Raw genomic sequence first — 25,015 nt, forward strand, 5'->3', positions numbered from 1 at the left:
TTGATGTCCGCTGTCTGAGGGAGTTCAATATCGTGAGGATTTCGTCCATAAAGATCATTTGCTGCTATTTAGCCTCTCCGGAGAAGCACTGTAAGGTCACATGCTTTGAATAAAACAAGACCACCCTGCACATTAATGCACACAAATCTCCAGTAAAGTGCTTATTAGCGAGCTTGTCCTCTTATTAGCAATGCTCCATCTGAAATCTCAGCATGAGGCTCCAGTAATGCGTGCACAAGTCGAAGCACTTTGTAGAGTGGTTATTCTGTTTGGCTTGTTGAATATTCGTGTCGAAATACTAAAAGATTATTACGGTTTAATTCACAGCAGATGGATTTCTTAAATTAGGTAGCTTAAAATGCTCATGTTATCGACAGAGTATAATACTTTGTTACTGCCCTTAAGTAGAATGTTCACTTTTAACTGTGCTTTACTTTGTTATTGACAATTCTGGCAATTTTCACATTCGCCCCATTACATATCCGAATAAAAAAGTGCGATACAGTTTCCCATCCAAAAAACGTTTTTTTTTTGTTACCCAAGTATTCTCCTATGACGTAATGCACAGGGATACCGTCATAAAAATTTGAAAATCATGCACATAATCAACAACAGAATCCTGTCTGTCTCTCTGTGTTTTGTATTTGGAAGCTCTGTACTGCCACATTAGTTGTTGTGATTCATTTTGGTTTGCTTGGATTTTTGCGGCGTCATCAAATCAAGGAGAAACGGATCAAGTTTACAAACACATCCATTGATTTCAACCAGAGAAAGCAATCTGTAGGTTAGACAGATGTAAACAAGCAGATGGTGAAAAAAACTGTGCAGCAGTTTCCAACTGTTCATCTAACGGCCTAGATACACCAATCCGACGTCGGCCAAATGTGACCCGGCGCCTTCCCCCTGTAGCGTCGGCCCAGACGTCGACACGTCGCGTAGAAAACTGACGTAAATACACACTGCACCAACCCCAACTATTGCATACCTTCAGCGCATGCACGAGAAGTAATTCCCCTCCACACCATCGGGGGCGGTAGTCATTATTCCTAAAGGTAACCGGAAACCTCCTTACGAAGGGGCGGGATATAAAAACGTAAAAACAATTGTTGCGGGGGGGCTAAGATTGCGATGGCAGTTACCCCCCTCGGAGGCGACTCCGGCCCCGGGGGGAAATCCTCCCATGTGTCTGCCGACCACGGTTAGCGGACCGAGCAGGAAACGGTTACACAATGCATACCGGTGACTTTTTCTCTCACAATGTCCTCCCACGTGAATGAAACTCTCCGGCTTTTTGCACAGTATCGTGTATAAAAGTAAATCCTACCTGCTATATCCAGTCGCATGCCCCTCCCCCCGTATTCCAACTCGATCCGACTTTACAACAGTAATTTATACAGACGCTCCCCTACTTACGAACATTCGCGTTACGAACAACGGTACATACGAACATTTCTGCGCGTTCAGTATGTCGAAAAATGTTCGGGAAGAGATACTGTAAGTTAGATTTTGTATTGCGCGTAGTGCTTCTTTCCGCCGCTAATACCGACGATTGGCGCTGTGAGAGCTCATTGGAGGCTGAGCAACGTGGCGAGGAGGAGGAGGAGGAAGAAAACGCCGGTCCCCATGAAGCAGGAAATAACTTTTGAAGCCGATTCCAGCGACGACGAAGAATCTCTCATGATATAAAATCCTCCTCTTCCTCCTCCTCCATCATCTCCTTAAGTACATCTTGCAAAAGTAAGTTAAACTTCATTTTATTTATCTTATTACGTACATGTACATACTGTGTGTGTGTGTCTCTCGCTCTCTCTCTCTAACATACGTAGTACAGTACAGTACTGTACGTATTCTCTCCATTTTATTAAAAGTTTTTTTCAGTACAAACCAATGCAGGTTACTTGTACAAGCCTTAAACATACTTATATAAACCTTCAATATACTTATATAGGCTTTAAACATAAATTATAATACAAAATATAGCACTGAAGCAACTTACGAACAAATTCACCTTACGAACGATCGTCCGGAACGTAACTCGTTCGTAAGGTGGGGAGCGTCTGTACACTGATCAGACGGCGCAACAATGTCCGACCCCCAACGTCGGATCGGTGTATCTCGGCCTTAACAAAAGGATACAGTACTTCATTGAAAAGTAGAATGATCACCGATTCACATGGGGAATCAAATGCTGAAAATATATTTGTGTAGATTCCCAGTCATCCAGGTCATTGTAATTTACAAAGGTTGAATAGATTTTACCGATTTTTCTTTCTTTGTCCTAAATTTTAGCTGTGGCATCTCCCTATATAAGCCAAAAAAGGGTATGTCCCCCGGGAGCCATCGCAAGACGGGGGTTGTTGTTGTTGCCCAGCGTGGCGGGTGAACCACGGCCTCGCATACCAATCGGTCGTTCAATTGGCTGCTAACAAAACAGCTCATTAGGGCCGCGGAATGGGACCGTCTCTGGGAGGAGGAGGGCTGTCAGGGCTTCGTAATACAATTGGTGATGCCTCAGACCTCCTTCTCTGCTTACAGACAACTTTTCAAGGTTTTTTTCATTGTCATTACGCAAGCAAAAAATCCAAGTGCACTCAAGACCACCTTCCTATCCAGAATTTGGTACGCCATTATCCTCAAAGAAATGTCCAATCTTTTTTGAGATGCCAGTGAATGCCGATTGGATCCCAAAGAAGCCGCTCGTCAAAGGCTGCTTAGTTTCCCCCAATGTCGACGTCATCGCACTTCTCACTACACTGCACTGCATAATTAACATTGGTGAGTTTGCTTCTAAAGATTTCGAGCTTGGGGTGAACCAGCATTTGTGCCTCCGAGCCATTAAAAGAATCAGTGCTTCTGCATCAAACTACTAATACAGACGCTCCCCAACTTACGAACGAGTTACGTTCCGACCGATCGTTCGTAAGGTGAATTTGTTCGTAAGTTGCTTCAGTGCTATATTTTGTATTATAATTGATGTTTAAAGAGAATACGTACAGTACTGTACTACGTATGTTAGAGAGAGAGAGCGAGAGACACACACAGTATGTACATGTACGTAATAAGATAAATAAAATGAAGTTTAACTTACTTTTGGAAGATGTACTCGATGCTTAAGGATTTGATGGAGGAGGAGGAAGAGGAAGAGGAGAATTTTATATCATGAGAGGTTCTTCGTCGTCGCTGGAATGGGCTTCAAAAGTTACTTCCTCCTCCGTAACTTCAATGTAGGAAGAAGTTGAGGGTCGCGGAGAAGAAGATGAGGGTTGATGAGTATCTTCCTTGGAGGATTTACTAGAAACTGGCCGAAAGAAGCGATCTAACGACGATTGCACAGTTTTCTTCTTTTTTCATCATAAATGATGCGGTAGCACTGTATGGCATCATTCAATTGATTTGCAACCTTTGTGCAACGTTCAATATTTGGGTCTTGCCGCTCGAAGAGTGCGATGGCTTTATCTATGAGCGACAGGCGTTTCTTCTTCTTCCTCCTCCTCGACACGTTGCTGAGCCTCCAATGCTGGGTGAGCTCTCACAGCGCCAAGCGTCGGTATTAGCGGCGGAAAGAAGCACTACAGTACTCGGAAAAAGCACTTACAGCATCTCTTTCCGAACATTTTTTGACATGCGCGCAGACATGTTCGTATGTACCGTTGTTCGTAACACGAATGTTCGTAAGTAGGGGAGCGTCTGTACACAACTGGATACTCTAATTGGTTCTAAAAAGGACAAAATATGGCCGTGTCATTGCTTTAAACCCCGGAAGCCCAAAATGCATCTGAATCATGTGTTCCCTCAGGTGCCAACGCGTCAGCTCCTGACCAGTTGAGTTTGGCTCTCGCGTGGAACCGAGTTGACATCGCCCGCAGTCAGATCTTCATCTATGGACAACAGTGGCCTGTAAGAAACGAAATGTTCACAAGCAGGTTTTCCCTCGCCGCCCAAACTGTACCTCGGGTTAAACTGCATTATGTGATAGTTCGAATAAAAAGTTCAGTTATACTAGAATTAAAAATTGAAAAGTAAGAAAGTAAAAAAAAAGGAAGAGACCTGTCAAATATTACAGTAGTTGATAAGTGGCTAGATTATGTCCACTTCAACCTGAGTAAAAAATCGGAAAAAATAAAATAAAAAAAATGTGTTGCTAAAAAAATGTGCCTTTTGCGCTATATTTTTGTGTGATTTTTGCCTCTAGAAAATCTGTTCATAAACACCCGTCAAATTCGAGTCAAACTTTATTATTTCGACGCTGCTGCTCAGGTTGGATCCCTGGAACAAGCCATGTTGGATGCCTTAGTTCTGGACCGAGTGGACTTCGTCAAGCTCCTGATTGAAAACGGCGTCAGCATGCACCGTTTCCTCACATTGTCCAGGCTGGAGGAGCTCTACAACACGGTGAGAACATCATTCAGGTCTTGGCGGAGACCATGTCCCGTATGTCCCGTATGTCCCGTAAGCACGCATCCTCATCCCGGTGTGTTACGTTTCATCCTTTTTTTTTGATTTCAGAGGCACGGCCCGTCCAACACGCTTTACCACCTCGTCAGGGATGTGAAAAAGGTACGAGCATCACTGCCGTCATTTTAGACGCAGCCTATAGGAATGTTGGCTGGAACGTCTTGTGTATTAAAGAACCACATTGAAGCTTCTTTTGATTTGCATCGTATTGTTGGTTTGGCTCGTCCTAGTTGCTCGGAAGCGCAAATAGAGGCTGGCTGTTCTCTTTCAGCTGGAGCTGCGGGCTGCAGTAGCCGTTGTAGAGCTGTGCATGACCCTCATCCCTCTGTCGACTTCCATTTTACTCCTTCACTATTTACTCTGTTTCTTTCTGGAAGGCACACAGCACCATTGCAAACAAGCGCCGCACGCATTAAACAGTCTTTTATTCGCAGACTTTGAATTTGAGAAAACAGCTGCGGAGCTGCTGTGAGGCTGAGAAGGAATATCTTCAATGTGTTTGTGTTTTGTTTCATACAGGGATGTGATTTTTCCGCTAATTCGCGGAATTCCGCTTTTTTTATGTCCCCCCCCAAAAAAATAATTCCGATTTTTTTTTTTTTTTTTTTTAGTAGTTCATTGTGTATGCACATGACTCCGACAGATAACATCTTCTGCTATAACAAAGACATTTGTGGTATGCTCTAATATGAGTTACTTTTCATTTGGTCATGATACAATTATTTGTTCATGAAATTTGAACTCTTCAACATTATTTATGTGTTAACTTAGTAATCACATTAGTTAGATATGATGATATTCTCAGTGATAGTTTTTAAAAGCAAAGGCAGTCCAATGTTTTTGAATGTGACTGATTTTGAGTTGACTAAAACTGCCATTTTTTATGGGATAGTTCAATATACATTGAAAATTGATGCTGTTGTTTTGTCTATTTCTTTGTCATGTGAGTGCATTGAAAGTACTTAAAAACACGGAAAACCCATGAGCTGGACCTAGCTGGGTGCCAGCGGCCCCCAGACCCCCGGCTAAATTTTCAGATAATTTCACTTTGGTCAAATCACATCCCTGTTCATATTGTGCGGATTGTGCGAAGTGAAAATGCGCATACTGCCACATTTGTGATTCCTTCCTTTGCATCACAATCATGTTCATTTCATCGTGAAGATGATGAAATGTTTTCATCCACTTGTTGCAAGCTTAAACCGACACCATTTGCATACTTTTTTTGGGTTGTGTGATCGGAAGATAACAAAACGGCAACCTTGAGCTTTACATTCCGCCCGTGCCAATTTAGAGCGAGCCTTCAGTTGGGAATTAGTGGAGGGGGGGGGTCAACATCAGCAGTTTTAGTATCAACAGGGGTGCATTAATTCAAGCCGCACTGATTGCAGCAGCGACGCATCCTCCGCTGGGACTTGCGGAAAAGGTTGGATGGGGCAATCGCACTCTCTATCTCTTTTACGCTATCTTCAAGCGCAACTGTGATCTGAAGTTGCTGCGGAAAGCCTCTTAGAAAAAAAAAGTGCATGGCGAGACGTTCCTTTTAGAGTTGTTTATTTTATACCCACAAGACACTTCACGACGTGTGCCCGCCCAATCTAATGAGATCGAACGCAAGGTATTGAACTTGCAGTCTTGACAAGATAACTAGAACGGTACTCGGCAGAGCGCAGCCAAGGCTAGGATTCCGAGAGAATAATATTACAAATGCAATCGATGGAGTAACAGTCAGCACTCGCTATCAATTCAGTTTTGGAACCTTAGCTATTCACGGAACGACTCACTAAATTGCACAATCTCTGTGTAAAGTATTTTGGGGCTCTTTGTGTAGCGCCACAAGATAGCGGCAAAGCCCAGGCTTACCGAAAAGTGAGCTGTAATCGGTATCAACGAAGTATGTTGAAGTTAACTCTTTGACTGCCAGACGTTTTCAGAAAAGGGATGCCGTGGGTGCCAGCCGATTTAAGCATTTTGACTGATCTTTCAAGGTCCACAGAAAATTTTGTGTTTTGACTATGGAAACACACATACTACCAAATGAAAGATTGGACTCATCTTTCATCAGAAAAAAAAAGTTTGTTGCTACCTTATTCCGTTTTTCAGTAATCAACAATAGAAAATGGTTAGTTTCACCTCTGTTTTGAAACAAACGTCTTTTAACGTCTTTGGCACTCCTCCATAGGATTTTACTAAACGTTATTTAACGTTTTTGGCAGTCAAAGAGTTAAAGGATCTTTGTGCAGTTTGGCACTTTTTTACTCAAAGCGTAACTGCAACATCTGTGCCAGGCTCGTTCATGGTGCGCATGCGAGTACGTGCACGATTTTAAAGCGACAGCCGCACTTGACAAATGAAGACATGACTTCAAATGAGGTCAGAAGAACTCTGCCCAAAGAAAATTGTGGGGTGTGATGGTTCGCACACTCTACTATAAAGGGAAGATAAAATCTGATTGGTGCAGTCAGAGTAAAACAGTCAGGGCTCTTCGTACTTGGTGGAGCATGCAGGATGTAGGAAAAGCTTAAATATTACTTTAATGTTTTTAATGTCGGGAAAGAGGAGCTAAGTTTAGTCTGAGTTAGTAGCAGAAATTATGTCATCGTTTGTGTCATACACACTTCTGGCGTCAAATGATCTGTATGCTTTTTTTTTTTTTTTTTTATTGGGGATAACTAATCTTTACATGTTTTCGGATCGTAGTGGATTGAATAATCCCCCCCCCCCCTACAGACACACCACCACCACCCCAAAAAATAAATCTGATTTCTGAGGCATATTTGGAGGTTTTTTTTCATGAGAGTAACTCAACAATTACTTTACCGAGTAACTAATTACATTCATCGTTAACAAATTCACGTACTTTTTGGGGGGGGGGGAAAGTACTTACATAACGTAATTTGAACAACAACGATTAGATTTTCTAATCAGATTAATCTCATTTTAGAATTTTGATTAATCAACACCAATTACCGTACTTTACTTAGTAACTAGTTACATTCATCAGTAACAAATTCACTTACTTTTTTTGGGGGGGGGGGGGGGTACAGTACTAAAAAGTAATTTGGCCAACACTGTTCATCACTACTAGTGCTGTGAAATGATTACATTTTTTAATCGGATTGATCACATCTTAGAATTTTGATTAATCACCTAATTAAAAAGGCGTTTTATCAACATTGTGTGTGCTGTGTCAATTATTTTGACATTTAAAGTTAGAGTAGCGTTGATTGTCACACCCAACTAAGTGGGGCGAAATTTGTTCTCTAACCCCCCAATTCCAACCCTGAGTATCAAGCAGGGAGGCATTTTTGTAGTCTGTGGTATAACCAGCAGGGGATTGAACCCGCAACCTCCCAGTCTCAGGGCGAACACTGTGCCCTTTTTTGATCCAATGCACACTCTCATCCTCTTCTTTTTCTAATCCATTAATTGCATAGTTTAAAATGAAAAAAAACAATGACCCCAGTAGTTTTACATGAACAAATATTCAGAATGTCAAACATTTAGTAAATGCTTTTCGTAAATGCTAAGTTTATTGCGCAAACACAACCTGTGCTACCTTTAACATGATTAATACAATATTTTTTTGTGATTAATCAATGATTTAACGCTTTAACTTTGACAGCACTAATCAATAGATAACCTCCTGTGGTGTTCTGATTTTAACATGTTTATTATTTTTGTTGTAATTTACAATGGTGCGGAACTACACTGCTGACTGACGTCAATTCGATTTTAACGACACTTCCGGATTGAGCCCTGGCAATTGCCGTTCTTGTTCACCTTCTGCAAACATGGCCTTTTGTTGATATTTCGATCCCGAAGCAGGTGTTCTCCTGGTAACTGTTGCTGAAGGTTGCTCTCGGGTCTAATGTGCTCCAATCTTTACTCGGTGAGAAAGCTCCGTCAGAAACACACAGATTGGCTTTGTGGGCTGCAGCTGCTCAAGCAGAAATGGACTTTCCTGAGGAGTAAATGAACAATGGCGCTTCATGCTGCTTGTCACGGTGCTGCCAAGACCTTGGCGGGGAAAGTAAGCTGCCTGTTTGGCTTGTTGCTTTTCTTAGCTGGAGTGAGACAATAAAAATTCATTTTCCGTAGACAAATATTTATATGGCATGATCCAGTTTGTTTATATTTGTAATGTTTGCCTTTTGACGGAGATATCTTTATAGTGGCCTGGTGTCTTGTTACATTCCCACCAAGGATCAAGAATCGTACCGCACTCAAGACAGAAGTTAGCATTAGCAAGGCATTTGATACCAAGTTTTTAGAGTGGATTTATTCAATATGCGTTCAAATAAATGCCAGCGGTGAACACTGACAAGCGCTCCATTTTGCTGACTAATGAGAAAGAAACGTCGATGTTGTGGAAAAATCATCATGACTTTAGTATTCTGCATCAAAGTCGCTAATTACGTGTTTTTGACATCTCGGCATCCTTTCGCCAAATTTACAGTGGACTTTAACCCAGAGTACGAAAATACGCTGTTTGTGGATATGAAACGTTAGTAGCGTTGCTAGCTTTGGTTATTTTTAATCGTCCCTAGACTCGAAACATTCATACCAGCGGGACCGCGGGACGGACAGTAACTTACAAGGGCAGCAGCCATCTTTGTCGCCAAAGTCTGGTGTCCAATAATGCACGGACAGCTGTCCAAAATTGCAGCATTTGTGTCACTTTTTAGCACTTATCTCAGCACGGAATGTGTTGTGTTTTTTTTTTGAAACCGCTGTGCATTATAGTCGATTACAAAAAATCTTTAGTTGTTTGTCCCTAGCATGTGGCAGCGTACTCAAGAAGACGAACATACTCAGTTTCCTAGCAGATTTGTGACGGGAGGGAAAAATAAATTCCCACAAGAGGCATAATTTAGTAATCAGGCCTTTGCTGACCTTGATCGGAACGGGTTAGAGACTCCTCAAATTTTGCCGGGTTATTGGTATGTGTGTACCCTGTTTAACTAAGTGGACATCATAGAAGTGAAGTGTTCCGAGACGATGACTCTCTGACTATCTTTATAAGGGTACTCATCGTCTCCATATTAACCCTCGTTTCCAGATTGTCTTTCTTGTCTTTAAATCCCTAAGCAAATTATCCAGCTTTGGTATCTTTTATAATTACCACAGAAATGACCCATGCTCTTTAGAATCACATATTCATACCTTGGGATACTTCTTTTAAGGTTAGAGATGTAGAGATCTCGTCAATGTCTCACAACCTCGAGAGACGAGCCCAAATATTCGCTCCTCGATTCCAATGTAGAGCACGGACTTGTTGAGAGAACAATTTTGGAAGAGAGATCTTGTCCATCGTGTTCTGTGTTTCTCATTTCCCCTGCTCGTGCTTATCGTGCGTTCTACTCACTGACACTGTGTGTTCTTTCCAAGCGAGAATATCCAGGGTTCAGTTGGATCTACTTCAAGGTGAATCCAATAATCACGTTTTCTTTCATAGCCAAACTCAGTTTGATGTGGATTGTTTGTTTGTTTGTTGTTGCAGTGAGCGTGTACTTTGTTTGCCTTGCTAAGAAGTTGTTGTTTGCTAATGTTGCGCGCTTTTGTAGGGAAATCTGCCCCCAGACTACCGCATCAGCCTCATCGATATCGGATTGGTCATTGAGTACCTAATGGGCGGGGCTTATCGTTGTAACTACACCAGGAAGAGATTCAGGACTCTGTACCACAACCTTTTTGGACCCAAACGGGTAAGCAAATACATCTCATACTTTTTCAACATTCATTTTTTATTATTATTATTATTTTTTTAGTAATATTATACAGTGGAACCTCGGAGTTTGAATGTATCGGAACTCGTACAATTCTGACTTCAACCAAAAAGTCTGAGTAAAAAAATGCCTCGGAGTTTGAACTCATTTTCGGAGTTCAAACATACCTTGAAAACGGGTAGCCGAGTGAAGCCGAGCGAAGCCGAGCAATGCCGAATGCTCACGTTGCGGTAGTTGAGACGATGCACTGCTCATTTCCAGTCAGATCGTGAATACTCCCCGAGGTGCTCCAGACTCGCGAGTGCATTTTGATTTTTCCACGACAATTTTCTTCGCCATGCGCCCAAAGAAAGACAACAGTGCCAGTGGCAGCAAAGAAAAACATAACACATGTAAAATACACAATTTAGCGCTGAACTAAAGTTAGCATTAACATAGCATCACACCACAACAAAAAGGTAAGGTCTTTTTTTTATTGTTTAAATACTGTACAGGGTATAAATGTAAACAAACAAATATAAATTATAATAGGAATTTTCAGTTTTTGGAGCTTGGGAACGGATTAATTGCATTTACATGATTTCCTATGGGGAAAAATGTTTCGGAGGTTGAACAATTCGGACTTTGAAAGACTTCGCAGGAACGAATTATCTTCAAACTCCGAGGTACCACTGTAATTCAAATCTGAGGAAAATATACCACATGAATAAATTAATCCTGTTAAGTACATGATGGATAATGTGGATACATTACATTTTAATAAGAATAAAATGCAAAGCAGGGACTACAGTATGCACCCCAGGGCAAATTGGCATGTACATTTAAATGTTACTTGTGACATGCCTGAATGGGCAGAAAGTTCACGCCAACCCTCAACCCATAATTATGCAGAAAATATTCCTATTTTTTGTATGTTGCTTTCAGTGCACGTAATAACGGCATATCCGTTGATTGGAATGGAGATTGATGAACAGGAACATGTTTTAAAATAAGCATTATCTGATCATTTTAGCTAGTGAGTGGTCCATCCGCATTATTTTCAAGCTGTGATTTTAATGTCAGGTTAATGAAGGTCAAACTTTCTATTTCTTACTGATTGAGATTGATGCCGTTTCAACTGCATGTGTGTCATTGAACTCACATTGATAATTATTGCAAGTGTCGTCGATACAGCCAGTACCACTCATCTCACTGAGCTATTAGAATCCGCTTAGCAAAAGAGTCATTACTGGTCCTATGCACTGTACCGTTTGCTTTTCTTTTTTTCTTTTTTTTTTTGTGCCACTTCTTGCACACCTTCATTGCAAGCAATCCCCTCATTCGGCTTCATACCTTACACATGGTTGCTATGCAAAAAAAAAAAAAAAAAGTGTCTCAAATGCCATCATCTTGCGCCCTATGCGCGTGTGTGTGTGTGTGTGTGAGCCGTCATATGCCTGTTTATGTATTTGCATGTCTCCAATGGAAGCAACAAAAGCAGCTTGATGGAAGAAGATGGAGATCATGCAAAGACATATTGATGCGGAGGGAGTCAGTCCTTATTTTGCCTTTTTTTTTTTTTTTTTCTCTAGACGAGCAGAACCTGTGATCACAATCGCAAGCTCGCACACACGCATGCAAGCACATAAACACGTGTTAGCAAAGAACAAAGCCTTTAAATAGATGCAGATATCAAAATCCCCGAAGGAAACCGTGCCTATTTTTACCAACTGGGATGATAGCTCATGAATGCATAATGCAAACATGGCCTTGTTTTTATTACAGACGCACAGAACACTGTACTAAATCCACCACTCTGCTTCTATACAACCAGAGAGGTTGCAGCCTGTACACGTAGCGTACACATTGCTCCATGAAATACATCCCAAATGGTGTTGTTCAGTCTGTTCATGTTCTTGTTGCTTTTTTAGCCCAAAGCCTTGAAACTGCTGGGGATGGAGGTGAGTGTTCCCATCATGCTCATTCCTTTCACTGCCCGTCCTCCTCCTCCTCCTCCTCCTCCTCTAAAGTCTTCTTCTTCCAAATATGTGCCGGTCTGTGTCTTGTCTCTCAGTCAGTCAGTGTCTTCTTTTTTCAAAAAAAAAAAAAAATCATCACTGTTTCATGGCTCCAGACTGTTTAAATATGAGTCCCAATATTGTACATGTCTGAGGAGCCTCTTCTCACAAGAGTTTTAAGTAGGATTTAATAATAAAAAAAAAAAGTCATACTTAGTTTATTATATAAGATACTTAAAATGTCCGAGTTTTCTTTCTTTTGGTATTTTTCATGACTAGCTCAGAAAAGGGTGTTTTACGCCATTGTGAGATGGAATGCAGCCGACTCCCGGCCAAACGAAGCGGCTCCCCTTATTTCCATTCAAATCAGAGCAGTTGACGCACACATAGCGAAAGCAGGAATTGACCCGCTTGGGGTCTTTGCATGATAGTTACCATGAAATTGAATTAAAACATATATATTTTTGGTATTTGACTATATTTACCCTACCCTTTAGTTAAGAAGGTTTACATAGTTATGATTTAAAAAAAAAATCCACTGCAGTTAATACAAGATTTATGATGGTAAACAGTTTGACCCTTGAACTTCCCTGAAATGGTCATAGCAGATCAGTTCACAATTGTGTGGCATTTTCTACTAAATTCTTGTGAGAACACGCTGGTCTGAGCTCACAGTTTCACTGAACTGAATGAGCAAAGACTGACCCCCATGTGTGATTCCGGACTGTGAAGTAGATGCAGTTTTTTTGTCAATCGTGTATTTACATTAAAAAAAAAAAAAGCATGCATGGCATTTTTTTTTCCTTTCTTCACATGTGCCTGTAAATGTCTCCTTGTTAGTGATGAATGCTAATTAAAAAATTTAAAAAAAAAGTTACCCTGGAAGCCATTACAAGCTTCCTGCAATCTCACGTTACTTAGCATTGATGCCGAAGTATTTGTTGGCCTGGTTTTGTTTCAAATCATAAACAATATCTAGAGCGCATCAGCTAACCATTGCAATTGAACATGAATCTTTTAGTACCGAAATGACATTTGAAATCAATACCTCCATGATGACCCGCTAGCAGTGTCGATCCATCCAGAGACACCAAGTGAACGAGGGACCACACTAGCAAGAACCGTTTTCAGATTCCGATTTTTCCTCCTCTTTGAAACTCATCATGTGGAGATCAGCGACATAAAAAAAATATCTCAGATGGACAAACATTCTCATGTCATTTTCATTCATATGTAGGAGTTAACATAGTGTATGTAGAATTCCGAGTGTTCAGGTCGCCAAATCTGCTGTTGAGATTTATGCTAATGAGCATCATCCATAATCATTGCCTGCAGGAAGAATCTACATAGCTGTCTATCTTTTCCTCCCCCCCTGTCACATGTCACGGCTCGCCACCAGGATGACATGCCGATCCGGAGGGGCCGTCAGAAAACCACACGCAAGCGAGAGGAGGAGGTGGACATCGATTTGGACGACCCCGAAATCAACCACTTCCCTTTTCCCTTCCACGAGCTGATGGTGTGGGCCGTGCTGATGAAGCGGCAGAAGATGGCGCTCTTCTTCTGGCAGCACGGCGAAGAGGCCATGGCCAAAGCTTTGGTGGCGTGCAAACTGTGCAAGGCCATGGCGCACGAGGCGTCCGAGAACGACATGGTGGACGACATCTCGCAGGAGCTGAACCACAACTCCAGGTGGGCAAAAGACGCAAACGCTGACGTGCCTTCTTCCCAGGAAAATGGCCTGATTCCGATTCCTCTTGCTCCCGGGGGGTCAAAATGACATACATAGAGATTTCCAATGACACGCATCATCATTATTTAAGGACACGCATTAGAGACGATAGTAATCACCTAGAGGGGGGGCAGTCGGCTTACAGAAATAACTGTTCATTTAGGGCATTCGTTTTCAAAGCGCAGCCTTCATTCGCTTTTTCGTTAGCTAGCGAGCTATGCCGACACTGCAAAAATGTGTTTTCACTTTCTGACGTAGGCGATGGTTCACCGATGTGTCAAACTGCCATAGTATAGCACCAGCTACTGCCAAGGAGGATTTCTTCAATGTCATTTTTTGTTTATTTTTTGCCTTAAGTATCGGTGGCTGGTATCGGCAGCCTCCACTAGTATCTGCACTCTAAAAACAGTTGGGTCAAAAGTAACCTAATTATGGATAAAAAATGGACAGATCTACTTTGTGGGTCAATTTGACCCAACTTTCTGGGTTGTTTTATACAAAATGACCCAATTTTTATGAGTTGTTTTACGCTGAAAGATCTCAAAGTTGGGTCAAAATCGACCCAAGTATTGGCTCGGTCCATTTTTGACCCATAGTTAGGGTTACTTTTGACCCTACTGTTTTTAAGAGTGTGATACCTTAAAATAAGGCCGATATCGATACCTGGTATTAGTTCAAATTTGTATTGTTTGCTTCGTATGTTTCATTGATGTATTCATTCAATAATAATAATAATAATACATTTGTATTTGTAATGCACACGCAGCTTGCTTTTTGGCTTTCTATTTTGGTGGAAATCTGAAGCACATTAAATTGAGCCAAGCTGAAAATCCGTGTTTAACTCATTCAAACCCCAAAACCCGTAAATATGTGTTGTTGTTTTTTTTGTGGCTTAAAGTTATGGTAATTATTACAAAAAACGGCCAGCAGGTAGCAGCAGAGTATAAGAGATCAACCAGGGCCACGTTTAAAATAAGCTCTTTTTGTCAGTGTTTTCACCAGGAATGTGAACAATGATGAAATGTAGCTATACTCTAATGCTAATTGCTGCAAAACGGAAAACAGATACAAACATACTTTTTTTTTTCCTGATAAAAGAAGAGACTCAAATCTTTCTTTTGGTAGCGTCCATGTTTTTATAGCAATAAAGCACAATATTCTGTGGGCCTTATAATATCTGTCCAAATCCAGCAAAACAGCCGGGAGCGAAGGAGGTTGCTTCAGTGAAAATGGCTGGGAGTGAATGAGTTCAAATACTGTACAGATGTACAGCTGCTGACATCCAATACAAGAGCTGGGGGGAAAAAGGGAATTATGTTGGGGGGGGGGGGGGGGATAAAGTTTTAATTGCAAGATGTAATAATTTAACAATGTAATTATAACTGTCATAGTTTTCAGGGGGTTTGTTGTTTCTATTTTGCCAATCTCGTGTTGCTAAATAAGCTAACATAGAACGAAAACGTCTCTCAGCATGATGTCGTGTGTGTCTACTCGAGCCGCTTGTAAGCATTTTTTAAGTCCTCCCTCATGGGTGGTGGTGTTTATATGCAAATCTAATTTAGAATGTGGACCAGATGGTCAGCCATGCCTGGACCAGTTTCATGTAGTCCTTACATGTTGTGACAAGGCACAACACTCCCTCTGTTCATGTCTTTATGCATGTGTTTATGTCCTGCATATTATTTCCTAGAGAGTTTGGCCAGCTGGCTGTGGAACTTCTGGACCAGTCCTATAAACAGGACGAGCAGATGGCCATGAAGCTCCTGACGTATGAGCTGAAGAATTGGAGCAACGCCACCTGCCTGCAGCTGGCGGTAGCGGCCAAGCATCGCGATTTTATCGCACACACCTGCAGTCAGATGTTGCTGACGGACATGTGGATGGGACGTCTGCGCATGCGCAAGAACTCGGGACTGAAGGTACGAGAAACGGAATATTTGCCTCTCTGTGATTTTTTTTTTTTTTTGTACCTAGAGTAAATGGAAAAAATGGGGTTTAAGTGATGATTCGGTTATTTCACCAAAAAGAAGCTATCGAACCCTATCTGGCTCAGTGTGAAAAAGTAATTACTCCCTTGATAAAGCAACTCATTAGCCACATTCTTTTGAATTAAATTTCAGTGCCAGACCTGTTAAGTCTAGAAATCTTGAAATTGAACCTGTCTAACAAAGTGAAATTGGCTAAATGATCTTGAAAGTAACACACAATCCTGCCATCAAAACAAATTCAAAATCATTTAAGAAGCATAAGTCAGAATAAGGTTCAGTAGGGACATTTCTAACGCACTTGAGCTTCACCTCTCATGTTGTGCACCATTTTATGTCAACAGTGGTTGATCTGTCAAAATTGCCCCAAGATCAAGAAACCCAGACCAACATTTAAAGAACTGCAGTTTTCACTATCAGTATTCCTGATTCTAGCATTAAGCAAAAATGAAGGCTTATCTTACTTAACTCATTTGCTCCCAAAAACGTGCTAATACGTTCTATTTTTTATTTATTTTTTTAAATAGTGTCCCAAAGACGTATTTATACGTTTTTTATGTTTGTTTTTTTATGCTCGAGCATACAGAAGGCTTTGATGCATAATAATGGTCATTATTACACAAACGGCCAGCAGGTGGCAGCAGAGCATAGGAAATGAACCAGGACCATGTTGAAAAAAAAACTCAATTACTCAGAATTCTTAATAGATTTGTGAATAATGATGAAACTTATTTATGTTCTAATGCTAATTGCTGCAAAATGGAAACAGAAAGAAATATACTTTTTTTCCTGATGAAAGAAGAGACTTTAATCTTTCTTTTGGTAGGTGTCATGTTTTTATAGCAATAAAACACAATATTCGGTGCCTTGCAAAAACAATCAAAATCCAATAAAACAGTGAAGGGGATTTTTTTGTGTATGAAAATGGCTGCAGTGAATGAGTTAATCTCATTTGATAAAAATATACAGCATGTTAAAAAAGCTCAAGTTTGTTAGCTCATCGGATTGTTCACGCGACTCCATTTTTACTCGTAGGTGTTGCATTTCAGTTCATTTATGGACAATACCCATCAGTTAATTGCGGTAAAAGTAAAGTCGATCACTTAAGAGAATAAATGAGTCTAATCAGCCACAAGCAATGAACCTTCTGCCATAACTTTGTTAGCTTAAACCAGCCGCTCCTCCTCTAAAGCCACAGGGAACGAAAGAGCTGACCTTAATTACGAGAAAACCTTCAAACCGTGTCCCACATATTTCGCTCAAGCCTTCGGGGCCGCGGATACTTTTTCACTTTTACTGCCCACTCAATAATGTGTAAATTCACCTCTCATAGGTGAAAATGACACAGAGCTCGTTTTCTATTAGTCTTTCTGTCTGAAGACACTTTTTTTTTTTTTCTTCCTAATGTCCCGTGGTAACAAGATGAAGGTGAATTAGAGAGGCTGGATTCATTTAGACAAGCAGTTGGCTTGTGGCTTGCTGGGGGTGCAGTCAGCGGGAGGCGGGGGGCGCCATGTGGCGGGCGGGTTAGCCTCTCAGAGCAGAGAGCACTCCAAGTATTCCTTGACCTTTTGAGTGTACCGCTGAGGCTCATGGGAGAGGAAAGACAGCAAGCACGCCACAAGTTGAACAAACAAGATGGCGGTGCCCTCGGGGTGTCATGACATCTCGCAAATAACACCGTCCAAATGTTGCCAAATTAATGTGGGGGCGCACATGCCTGAAAGGCTATCGCCGTGACGACGGTGAGCATCCATTCCCGACACTTTGACGCGTCACCGCAGGCGTTGAATGCCATCGCCGAGTTTACAGTATCGATTTCAACTCGCGTTAAAAGTCTGACTAATGTTTGACATGTTTTGATTTTCTTGACTGATGATGTGGTGGCACGCCGGAGTTTGTATTTGCATTTGCAATCATCTCAATATTGCAGCGTGAACATCTGGACAGAAATATTTACACACAGAAGCCACATTAAACACACTTATCGGATTTTTAACAGCCAATTTTAAAACCGGGGCATCCTGATTGCCGTAAAATCCCCAAAAAGAAGAAAATGAGTTATGCTTACTAATTAGTAGCTTATTTGGTAAATCATGGTTGCCTTAGCTATAAGATTTTACACATGAATGTCAAATGAATTTTCCCCATTGGCTCTCCTTGCCCACATGCAAGGGCATTACAATACCATAATATTTTCACTCCGCTTGAGTGGTAGCATATTTGTAGCACTAAAGCGAATCTTTGGAATCAATTCATCTCCTGGCCAGTGGGTGGCGCTTTGCATAGGATTTGTGTTATACTATTATGGAAGAAGGCGACGTTCAGAAATAAATGGATGAATAAAATGACGACCAAAGCAAGTCATGGCGGCATCAAGCCAGCACCTTCAACTTTTAAATCTCATTATGTGGTCATTTTGGATTCTCCTGTAAAACCCAAACACAAAAAATAGGCATTAAGGTATTTTCTTGTGTAACCCCGGGTTCACACCGCGTGCGTGTGTGTTGCGGCTCCGCTTCGCTCCGTCTTGACTGCGTGCTCCGCACACGACAATTTTACACGACAAAACTCACCGGATGCGCACAGCTGCGGACCGGCAGCCCCGTCGCCGACAACTTCCCGCCGTATCTCACGTGATCGCGCACGATAATGTGGCATTAAAATGACAAACACACAGAAAGTGTGCTCAGCAGAGAAGCAGGAAAAGAGGTGGACTTTGATTGAACTCACCGTCCACTCCCATGACCATATTTCCATGCAGCATCCATTTTTAGCTTGTCCAAATAAAAAGGATGTGCCGCGTCATATATAATCCACCTCCATTATAAATCTCTCCTCGTCCAATTTGCTGACGTGATTACAAAATAGGATCTGGCGAGTGTTTTATTCTGAAAAGTAACCGGAATGACTATTTTGAAACTGCGTCGGTCTCTCTGTCACACTCGTTGTGTTCTGTGCTCGTTTGCCATTTAACGGATGCTGACGAATGTGTCGTCCGGCAAAAATAGAAAAAAGGTCTTTCCATGCGGCGGCCTCTGGCACGACGCAGCCGGTACGCAGCCAATCCGGGGTAAGATGTGCCAGAAATTTTTTATTTTCATCACAATTTTCAAGAAGAAATAAATGTTAATGCTGCAATATGGAACTTTTTTTTCCCCAAAAATATTTTTACAGTAGCCTTTTTATTTGACCATTTATGACTGAAATGTCTTCTATATAGTAAATTAGCACCTTAGCTGTTCACAATGGGTACTCCTGCAAGCCTCTGGCCAATGGTTTTCAGACTGGATTCAGGTTTGAATTTCCCGCGCCCTGTCTGCGGATGTGATGTAATGTGCATAGTGTGTATGTGAAGAAGTGTATGTGCAGTTTCATTTTTCATCAGCAGGTGGCAGTAGCGATTCGAAATGGAATATTCTACGTTCAGTAGTTTTAATTTGCAATGTTTTATTTTGCAATGTTTTATAAATGTGAGGTGATGCACCACTTGTTCGCATGGGAATGAAAATAAATCAGTCCTGCTGAATAGGTAGCAAATCAAATCACAAACTGTAATGTATCAAATTGTGAGGTTCATATTCATAAGCATTCCCAGCCCTATTTTCCTTTATTGTCAATCCGCTTCTTCCTTGACAATCGCGCTGTCAATGTTTTTGTGGTTCATAAAAAACAAATTAGTGGAGCCTCAAAATCAAATACAGGGTTGTAGTTTTTCTATTGCTATGCGTCGGTAGATGGGTGCGAGTTTTTTTTTCCATTTTTATTTTTTATTTTTTGCAATGGTCACCTTCAGTCATGTGCAACAGCTCTAATGATGTCTATATGATGTAGCAATGCGTGGGTGTTGCTCGCTGCTGGCAACACATTGCCATTAAAATCCAAGATGAATCAGCGTGAGCTTGTTCCGGTGATTACAAACGACCCCTTTAAGATGAGTGTTGTGCGCATTCCGAAGCCTTAATAGTCACCGTGCAAGTGATTACAAAAGCTGCTTCCGACAAAGTCAATCCATCTTCTTTCCTGTTTTACCATTAACTCATTCACTGCCATTGACGGCTATAGACGTCAAAAATTCATTTAAACTATTTCTATTAATTTAACATTTTTTTCCCCACTTTTGTTAACAAGAGTATGAAAACCTAGAAAAAAAATATTGTACATTTAGAACAGATATAAAATTTGTGATTAATCGTGAGTTAACTAGTAAAGTCATGCAATTAATTACAATTAAAAAATGTAATCGCCTGACGCAATAAAAAAAAAGAGAGAAAAGATTATTATAAATTAGGGGCGTCAGGCGATTAATTTTTTTGAATCATAATTAATTGCATGACTTCACTAGTTAACTCACGATTAATTGAGAACAGATATAAATTTGTGATTAATCGTGAGTTAACTATTGAAGTCATGCGATTAATTACAATTAAAAAATTAATCGCCTGACGCAATAAAAAAAAAAGAGAAAAGATTATTATAAATTAGGGGCGTCAGGCGATTAATTTTTTTGAATCATAATTAATCGCATGACTTCACTAGTTAACTCACGATTAATTGAGAACAGATATAAATTTGTGATTAATCGTGAGTTAACTAGTGAAGTCATGCGATTAATTACAATTAAAAAATGTAATTGCCTGACACGATAATAAAAAGAAGAGAAAAGATTCTTAAAATATAGGGGCGTCAGGCGATTAAAAATTTTAATCATAATTAATCGTATGACTTGACTAGTTAACTCACAAATTTAATATCTGTTCTAAATGTACAATTAAAAAAATTCTAGGTTTTCATACTCAAAAGTGGAAAAAAAATGTAAACGAATAGAAATAGTTCAAATGAATTTTTGACGTCTATAGCCGTCAATGGCAGTGAATGAGTTAAGTAGGTGCTTGAAGCGTTTTCAACTCTATCTGCTGCAAAGCTTCCTCTGTGACACGTTTGGACTTTTGGTAAATGACGACCTCGACGGCGGCCTCGGCCCACAGTTTATGACCGTTGAAATCACGACACGTGTCACATTCACTCCTGAGCAATGTCGGTCTTTAGCCGCATCGAACTCTATGTCATCATTTCTGCATCGCTCGTCATGAAGCGGGTCATTTCTATCACATCAGTCACTCAAAGCACGCCTCTCTCCACAGGTGATCTTGGGCCTGCTCCTGCCGCCGTCGATCCTGAGCCTGGAGTTCAAGAACAAGGACGAGATGTCGTACATGCCCCAGGACCAGGAGGCCTACTTGCAGGAGAAGGAGGAAGAGGAGCCCGAGAAGCCTGTCAAGGAGAAGGAGGAGGAAGACATGGAGTTCACAGTAAGATCTTACTGTGAGGCGCAGTACAACTCCGTGGTGAGAGAACCCACCTCAGCCCTGCATCTCACAACCTGTGCACATTCAGCATTTGCGCATCAAGTAGTAGTGTCCAAAATAAGTGCAGATTCACTCTGCCCACAATGAGAATTTGTTGAACCCACACACGCACACAGTACAAATCTCCAAACGCACACAACATGGCCAACCTTCCTGTTTCTCGTTGTCTGAGCCAAGACATCGGTCGTGGAGTTGTAGCGTCTCTTGTGGGTTTTCCTCGTGAATGTTTCTCCTTCCATCGATTTCCTCTCTGCCTTTCCCCCCGTGGTCCCTCTTGTCCTCGCTCTTCCCCTCCATCCCTCCCTCCCTCTCTCCTCCCTCCCTCTCTCCAAGATGAGGTACAGTACAATGCTAGCTGACAGTTGCCTCTCACGCGCTCTCCTTCCGGCGATGGCTTGCTGCAGCGGCGCACTCCGCATGTGGGCTGCCGAGCATGGGCAGGCCATGGATTTGCATTTCATGTTCCCGTGCGTGCTTGCCCCGCTGCACATCTGAAAATCATCCAGAGTCTGAGCGAGCACCTTCCCACGGCCGTCGAGTTGCTCCATCAAACGTATATAGACTTGGATGCCAGGCAGCACTTGGACTTTTTCCAGTTCAATCTAATCAGTTCAGGAGATATATCAGGATCCAGTTTGTGCACTAAAAATCAAGAGTGGAAATTGATTTGTAATTCGCAACCTGGATCTTATATTGTCCATTTAACTGATTGCATTGAAGTTGAGCACCTTTCAGCACCACTCGATTTCCCATCCGCCATTAAGCGCAGCCAGCAAGCCGGTACAAAGAAACAGACAAAAGCACATCTGACCTGAGAAGAACCGAGTTGTAAGAAACACAGGTAGTTCAAAATAAATAAATACAAATATTTGAGCCCAGTCCAGAGTACAATCCGTACTAACCGTAATCTCTGTGCAAATGAAAACACATTTCCTGGCTGTCAAATGCACGCCAAGCTGCAAGGGAGCAGTAAAAGCCATGAGTTTGTGGTTGGAAAACAAAAGAAAGTCACTTCAAGAAATGGCAACGTTTCAATGGCGATAAAAGTGGAATCATGCATTTTAGTCTCGTAGTGTAAGGTTAAAAACAATTATGCCCAAAAATACAAGTTACAGGGATGTGATTTTTCCACTAATTCGCGGAATTCCGCTTTTTTTAACTCCCCCCCAAAAAAAAAATTCCTAATTTTTTTTTTTGTATTTCATTGTGTATGCACATGACTCCGACAGATAACATCTTCTGCTATAACAAAGACATTTGTGGTATGCTCTAATATGAGTTACTTTTCATTTGGTCATGATACAATTATTTGTTCATGAAATTTGAACTCTTCAACATTATTTATGTGTTAACTTAGTAATCACATTAGTTAGATATGATGATATTCTCAGTGATAGTTTTTAAAAGCAAAGGCAGTCCAATGTTTTTGAATGTGACTGATTTTGAGTTGACTAAAACTGCCATTTTATATGGGATAGTTCAATATACATTGAAAATTTATGCTGTTGTTTTGTCTATTTCTTTGTCATGTGAGTGCATTGAAAGTACATAAAAACACGGAAAACCCATGAGCTCTAACCCTAACCCTAACCCTAACCCTGGACCTAGCTGGGTGCCAGCGGCCCCCAGACCCCCGGCTAAATTTTCAGATAATTTCACTTTGGTCAAATCACATCCCTGAAGTTAAAATGTCACATGTGCAGTTTGCATATGTAGGAAAGGCAGAAAGGAATATAGATTTAAAAAAAAAATAAAAAATACCTGTGTTCTTGTGGACATGACCTACAACACACCTGCTGTTAGAGGATACATTTGTAATTTTGTCCCGGCTTCTGACTGTACGAATGCACCGCCACATACTTCAATATTTACAAATCAAATGTATGATCAAATAGAATGGCTGTATAAAACAAATATCTGCTTCATTTTTTTTTAATATAAAGTGAAACCTCTTCTTTAGTGATTAATTTGTTCCAAATAGACAAAAACTGAATTGCGTAGGAAAACCAAGCTGCAAGTTTTTTTGTTTTTTTTATCTCGTGCAGGTGCCTCATTCCAGAAAAGGATTGGTCACGTAAGCAGGCGCAAGAGTTTGTAGGAAAACCAAGGGCGTACGGAAACCCGGGTTCGTGTATATCTAATATAGCAGAAATAATCATAACAAATACATAATAATACAAACTTTATCGTACTTATATCATGGATTAGGATTAGGATTTTGTGGTGATTATTTCTCCACACCGACTGTGTGAGCCAGGAAGAAAGCGTGCGTAAAAGAAAAGGAATGTCCGACGTTTGGGATCATTTGACACTTAAAAAAAAGAAGCTAAAGTGCAAAGCTGCACGTCTAACAGTAAATTAGACATTGTTAGCTAATTTAATATAGCCTGCCACCGCTAGTTAGAATTAATTGTGTCCCTCCACAGGTGGTTAAGATAGCGGGAATATAGCCACTGATTCAATTTTAATCACTTTATTGAATGTACGACAATCACATTCTTAAGACGACTTACTGATGGCGTCAACTGACACGTCAATTAAAACACACAGATTGGCTAATGGTTAAACCATTTCTACACTCTCATTCGCTGACTTCCATGTCACTCAACAAGTACAGGAGTCGCTTTTAAAGCCACACATTCGGCACCACAGATACTACAGTGGACATGAAGGTGGCGACCCCAAGTGGACAAAAAAATATATTTGCATAATATATTTTGGTATTGTAATTCAAGATGATTTAAAAAAATATATATATAAATAATTAAATACATTTCTGTTCACCGCCTCATGGATTTCATCTATTGCCGGGGTGGTCTGGAACATAACTCCAGATTGCTTACGGTATGTTAAATTGACAGGCATTATTATCTTTGTACAATCGCAATGTTTCATACAGCTGTTGTATTGGATTGCGTATGATTGTGTAGGTATACCTAATAAAGTGTCCAGTGACCGTAATACAAATTCCAAGGTTAAAGTCTCTCAGTGGCCTGGTGTTGCTTTCACATGAAGACCATGACCCATAATACGAACGGGGTGTGAACCCTCTCTCATGGATTTCGGAATTGTGTCCCAGATGGAAAGCAGATTTCAATGTCTTCCTTTTCTCTCTTCCTTTTCTGTCTTCTTCTCGTCTCCTCCGGCCCGTCCTGTTGTCTGAGACACAATCCATGAGTGTGTGTCCGTGTGTCATCGTGTGTCACCAGCAGTCACTCGCCTCAACACTCACTTCAAACACACATTTCACATTTTTTGGGAATGACGACATTGCCTGTGCTTGCTTCTTTGGATATGACACGATGATAAATGACTAAGTTAACGCACTTGACTAGAAAGTAACCGTTTATCCTCTTTTGTGTGTTTATTCTCTTCTCTCTCGTACTCAACACTCCCCATCCACTCACTTTCCTTTGACATGCTTGTCTTCCCTCCTCCTTCTGACACATCACATTTTCCTCCCACTCTCTCCATCCCTTTATCCCTCTCTCCTCGCCTTACTCGCTCTCCTTCCCGCCCGCCTCGCTCCTTGTGGGGTTTGCGTCCCCCCCCCAGGCGATGCTGGGGAAGGTAGCCACGGAGACGTCCAGGAAGAAGGACGTTGAGGAGGTTCAGAACCGCCACCGCCTTATCCCCATGGGACGCAAGATCTACGAGTTTTACAACGCTCCCATCGTCAAGTTCTGGTTCCATACGGTCAGTTTGAGGTCCAGAAATACCCGGCTGATTCTGATTCATTGGGATTGGA

The 25,015-nt window shown here is 41.2% G+C and overlaps 1 protein-coding gene across 8 annotated transcripts in view; it reads left to right on the forward strand.

The window, feature by feature from the left end:
- Nucleotides 1-25,015, forward strand: part of trpm3 (transient receptor potential cation channel, subfamily M, member 3) — a 184,059-nt gene that overhangs the window by 139,767 nt on the left and 19,277 nt on the right. For 2 of the 8 annotated variants that reach the window (XM_077560544.1, XM_077560545.1), the window contains exons 10-18: nt 3,797-3,897; nt 4,258-4,392; nt 4,507-4,557; nt 10,023-10,163; nt 12,095-12,124; nt 13,581-13,873; nt 15,604-15,832; nt 21,043-21,246; nt 24,823-24,963. In XM_077560544.1, the coding sequence (XP_077416670.1) occupies nt 3,797-3,897; nt 4,258-4,392; nt 4,507-4,557; nt 10,023-10,163; nt 12,095-12,124; nt 13,581-13,873; nt 15,604-15,832; nt 21,043-21,246; nt 24,823-24,963 (1,325 nt within the window). Of the gene's footprint in view, nt 1-3,796; nt 3,898-4,257; nt 4,393-4,506; nt 4,558-9,846; nt 9,883-10,022; nt 10,164-12,094; nt 12,125-13,580; nt 13,874-15,603; nt 15,833-21,042; nt 21,247-24,822; nt 24,964-25,015 lie in introns of all 8 variants that reach the window. The other 6 variants (XM_077560546.1, XM_077560547.1, XM_077560549.1 and 3 more) reach the window with 5 other exon arrangements.

Source organism: Vanacampus margaritifer, chromosome 3, assembly GCF_051991255.1.
Source record: "Vanacampus margaritifer isolate UIUO_Vmar chromosome 3, RoL_Vmar_1.0, whole genome shotgun sequence".
In the NCBI taxonomy this organism is placed as follows: Eukaryota; Metazoa; Chordata; class Actinopteri; order Syngnathiformes; family Syngnathidae; genus Vanacampus; species Vanacampus margaritifer.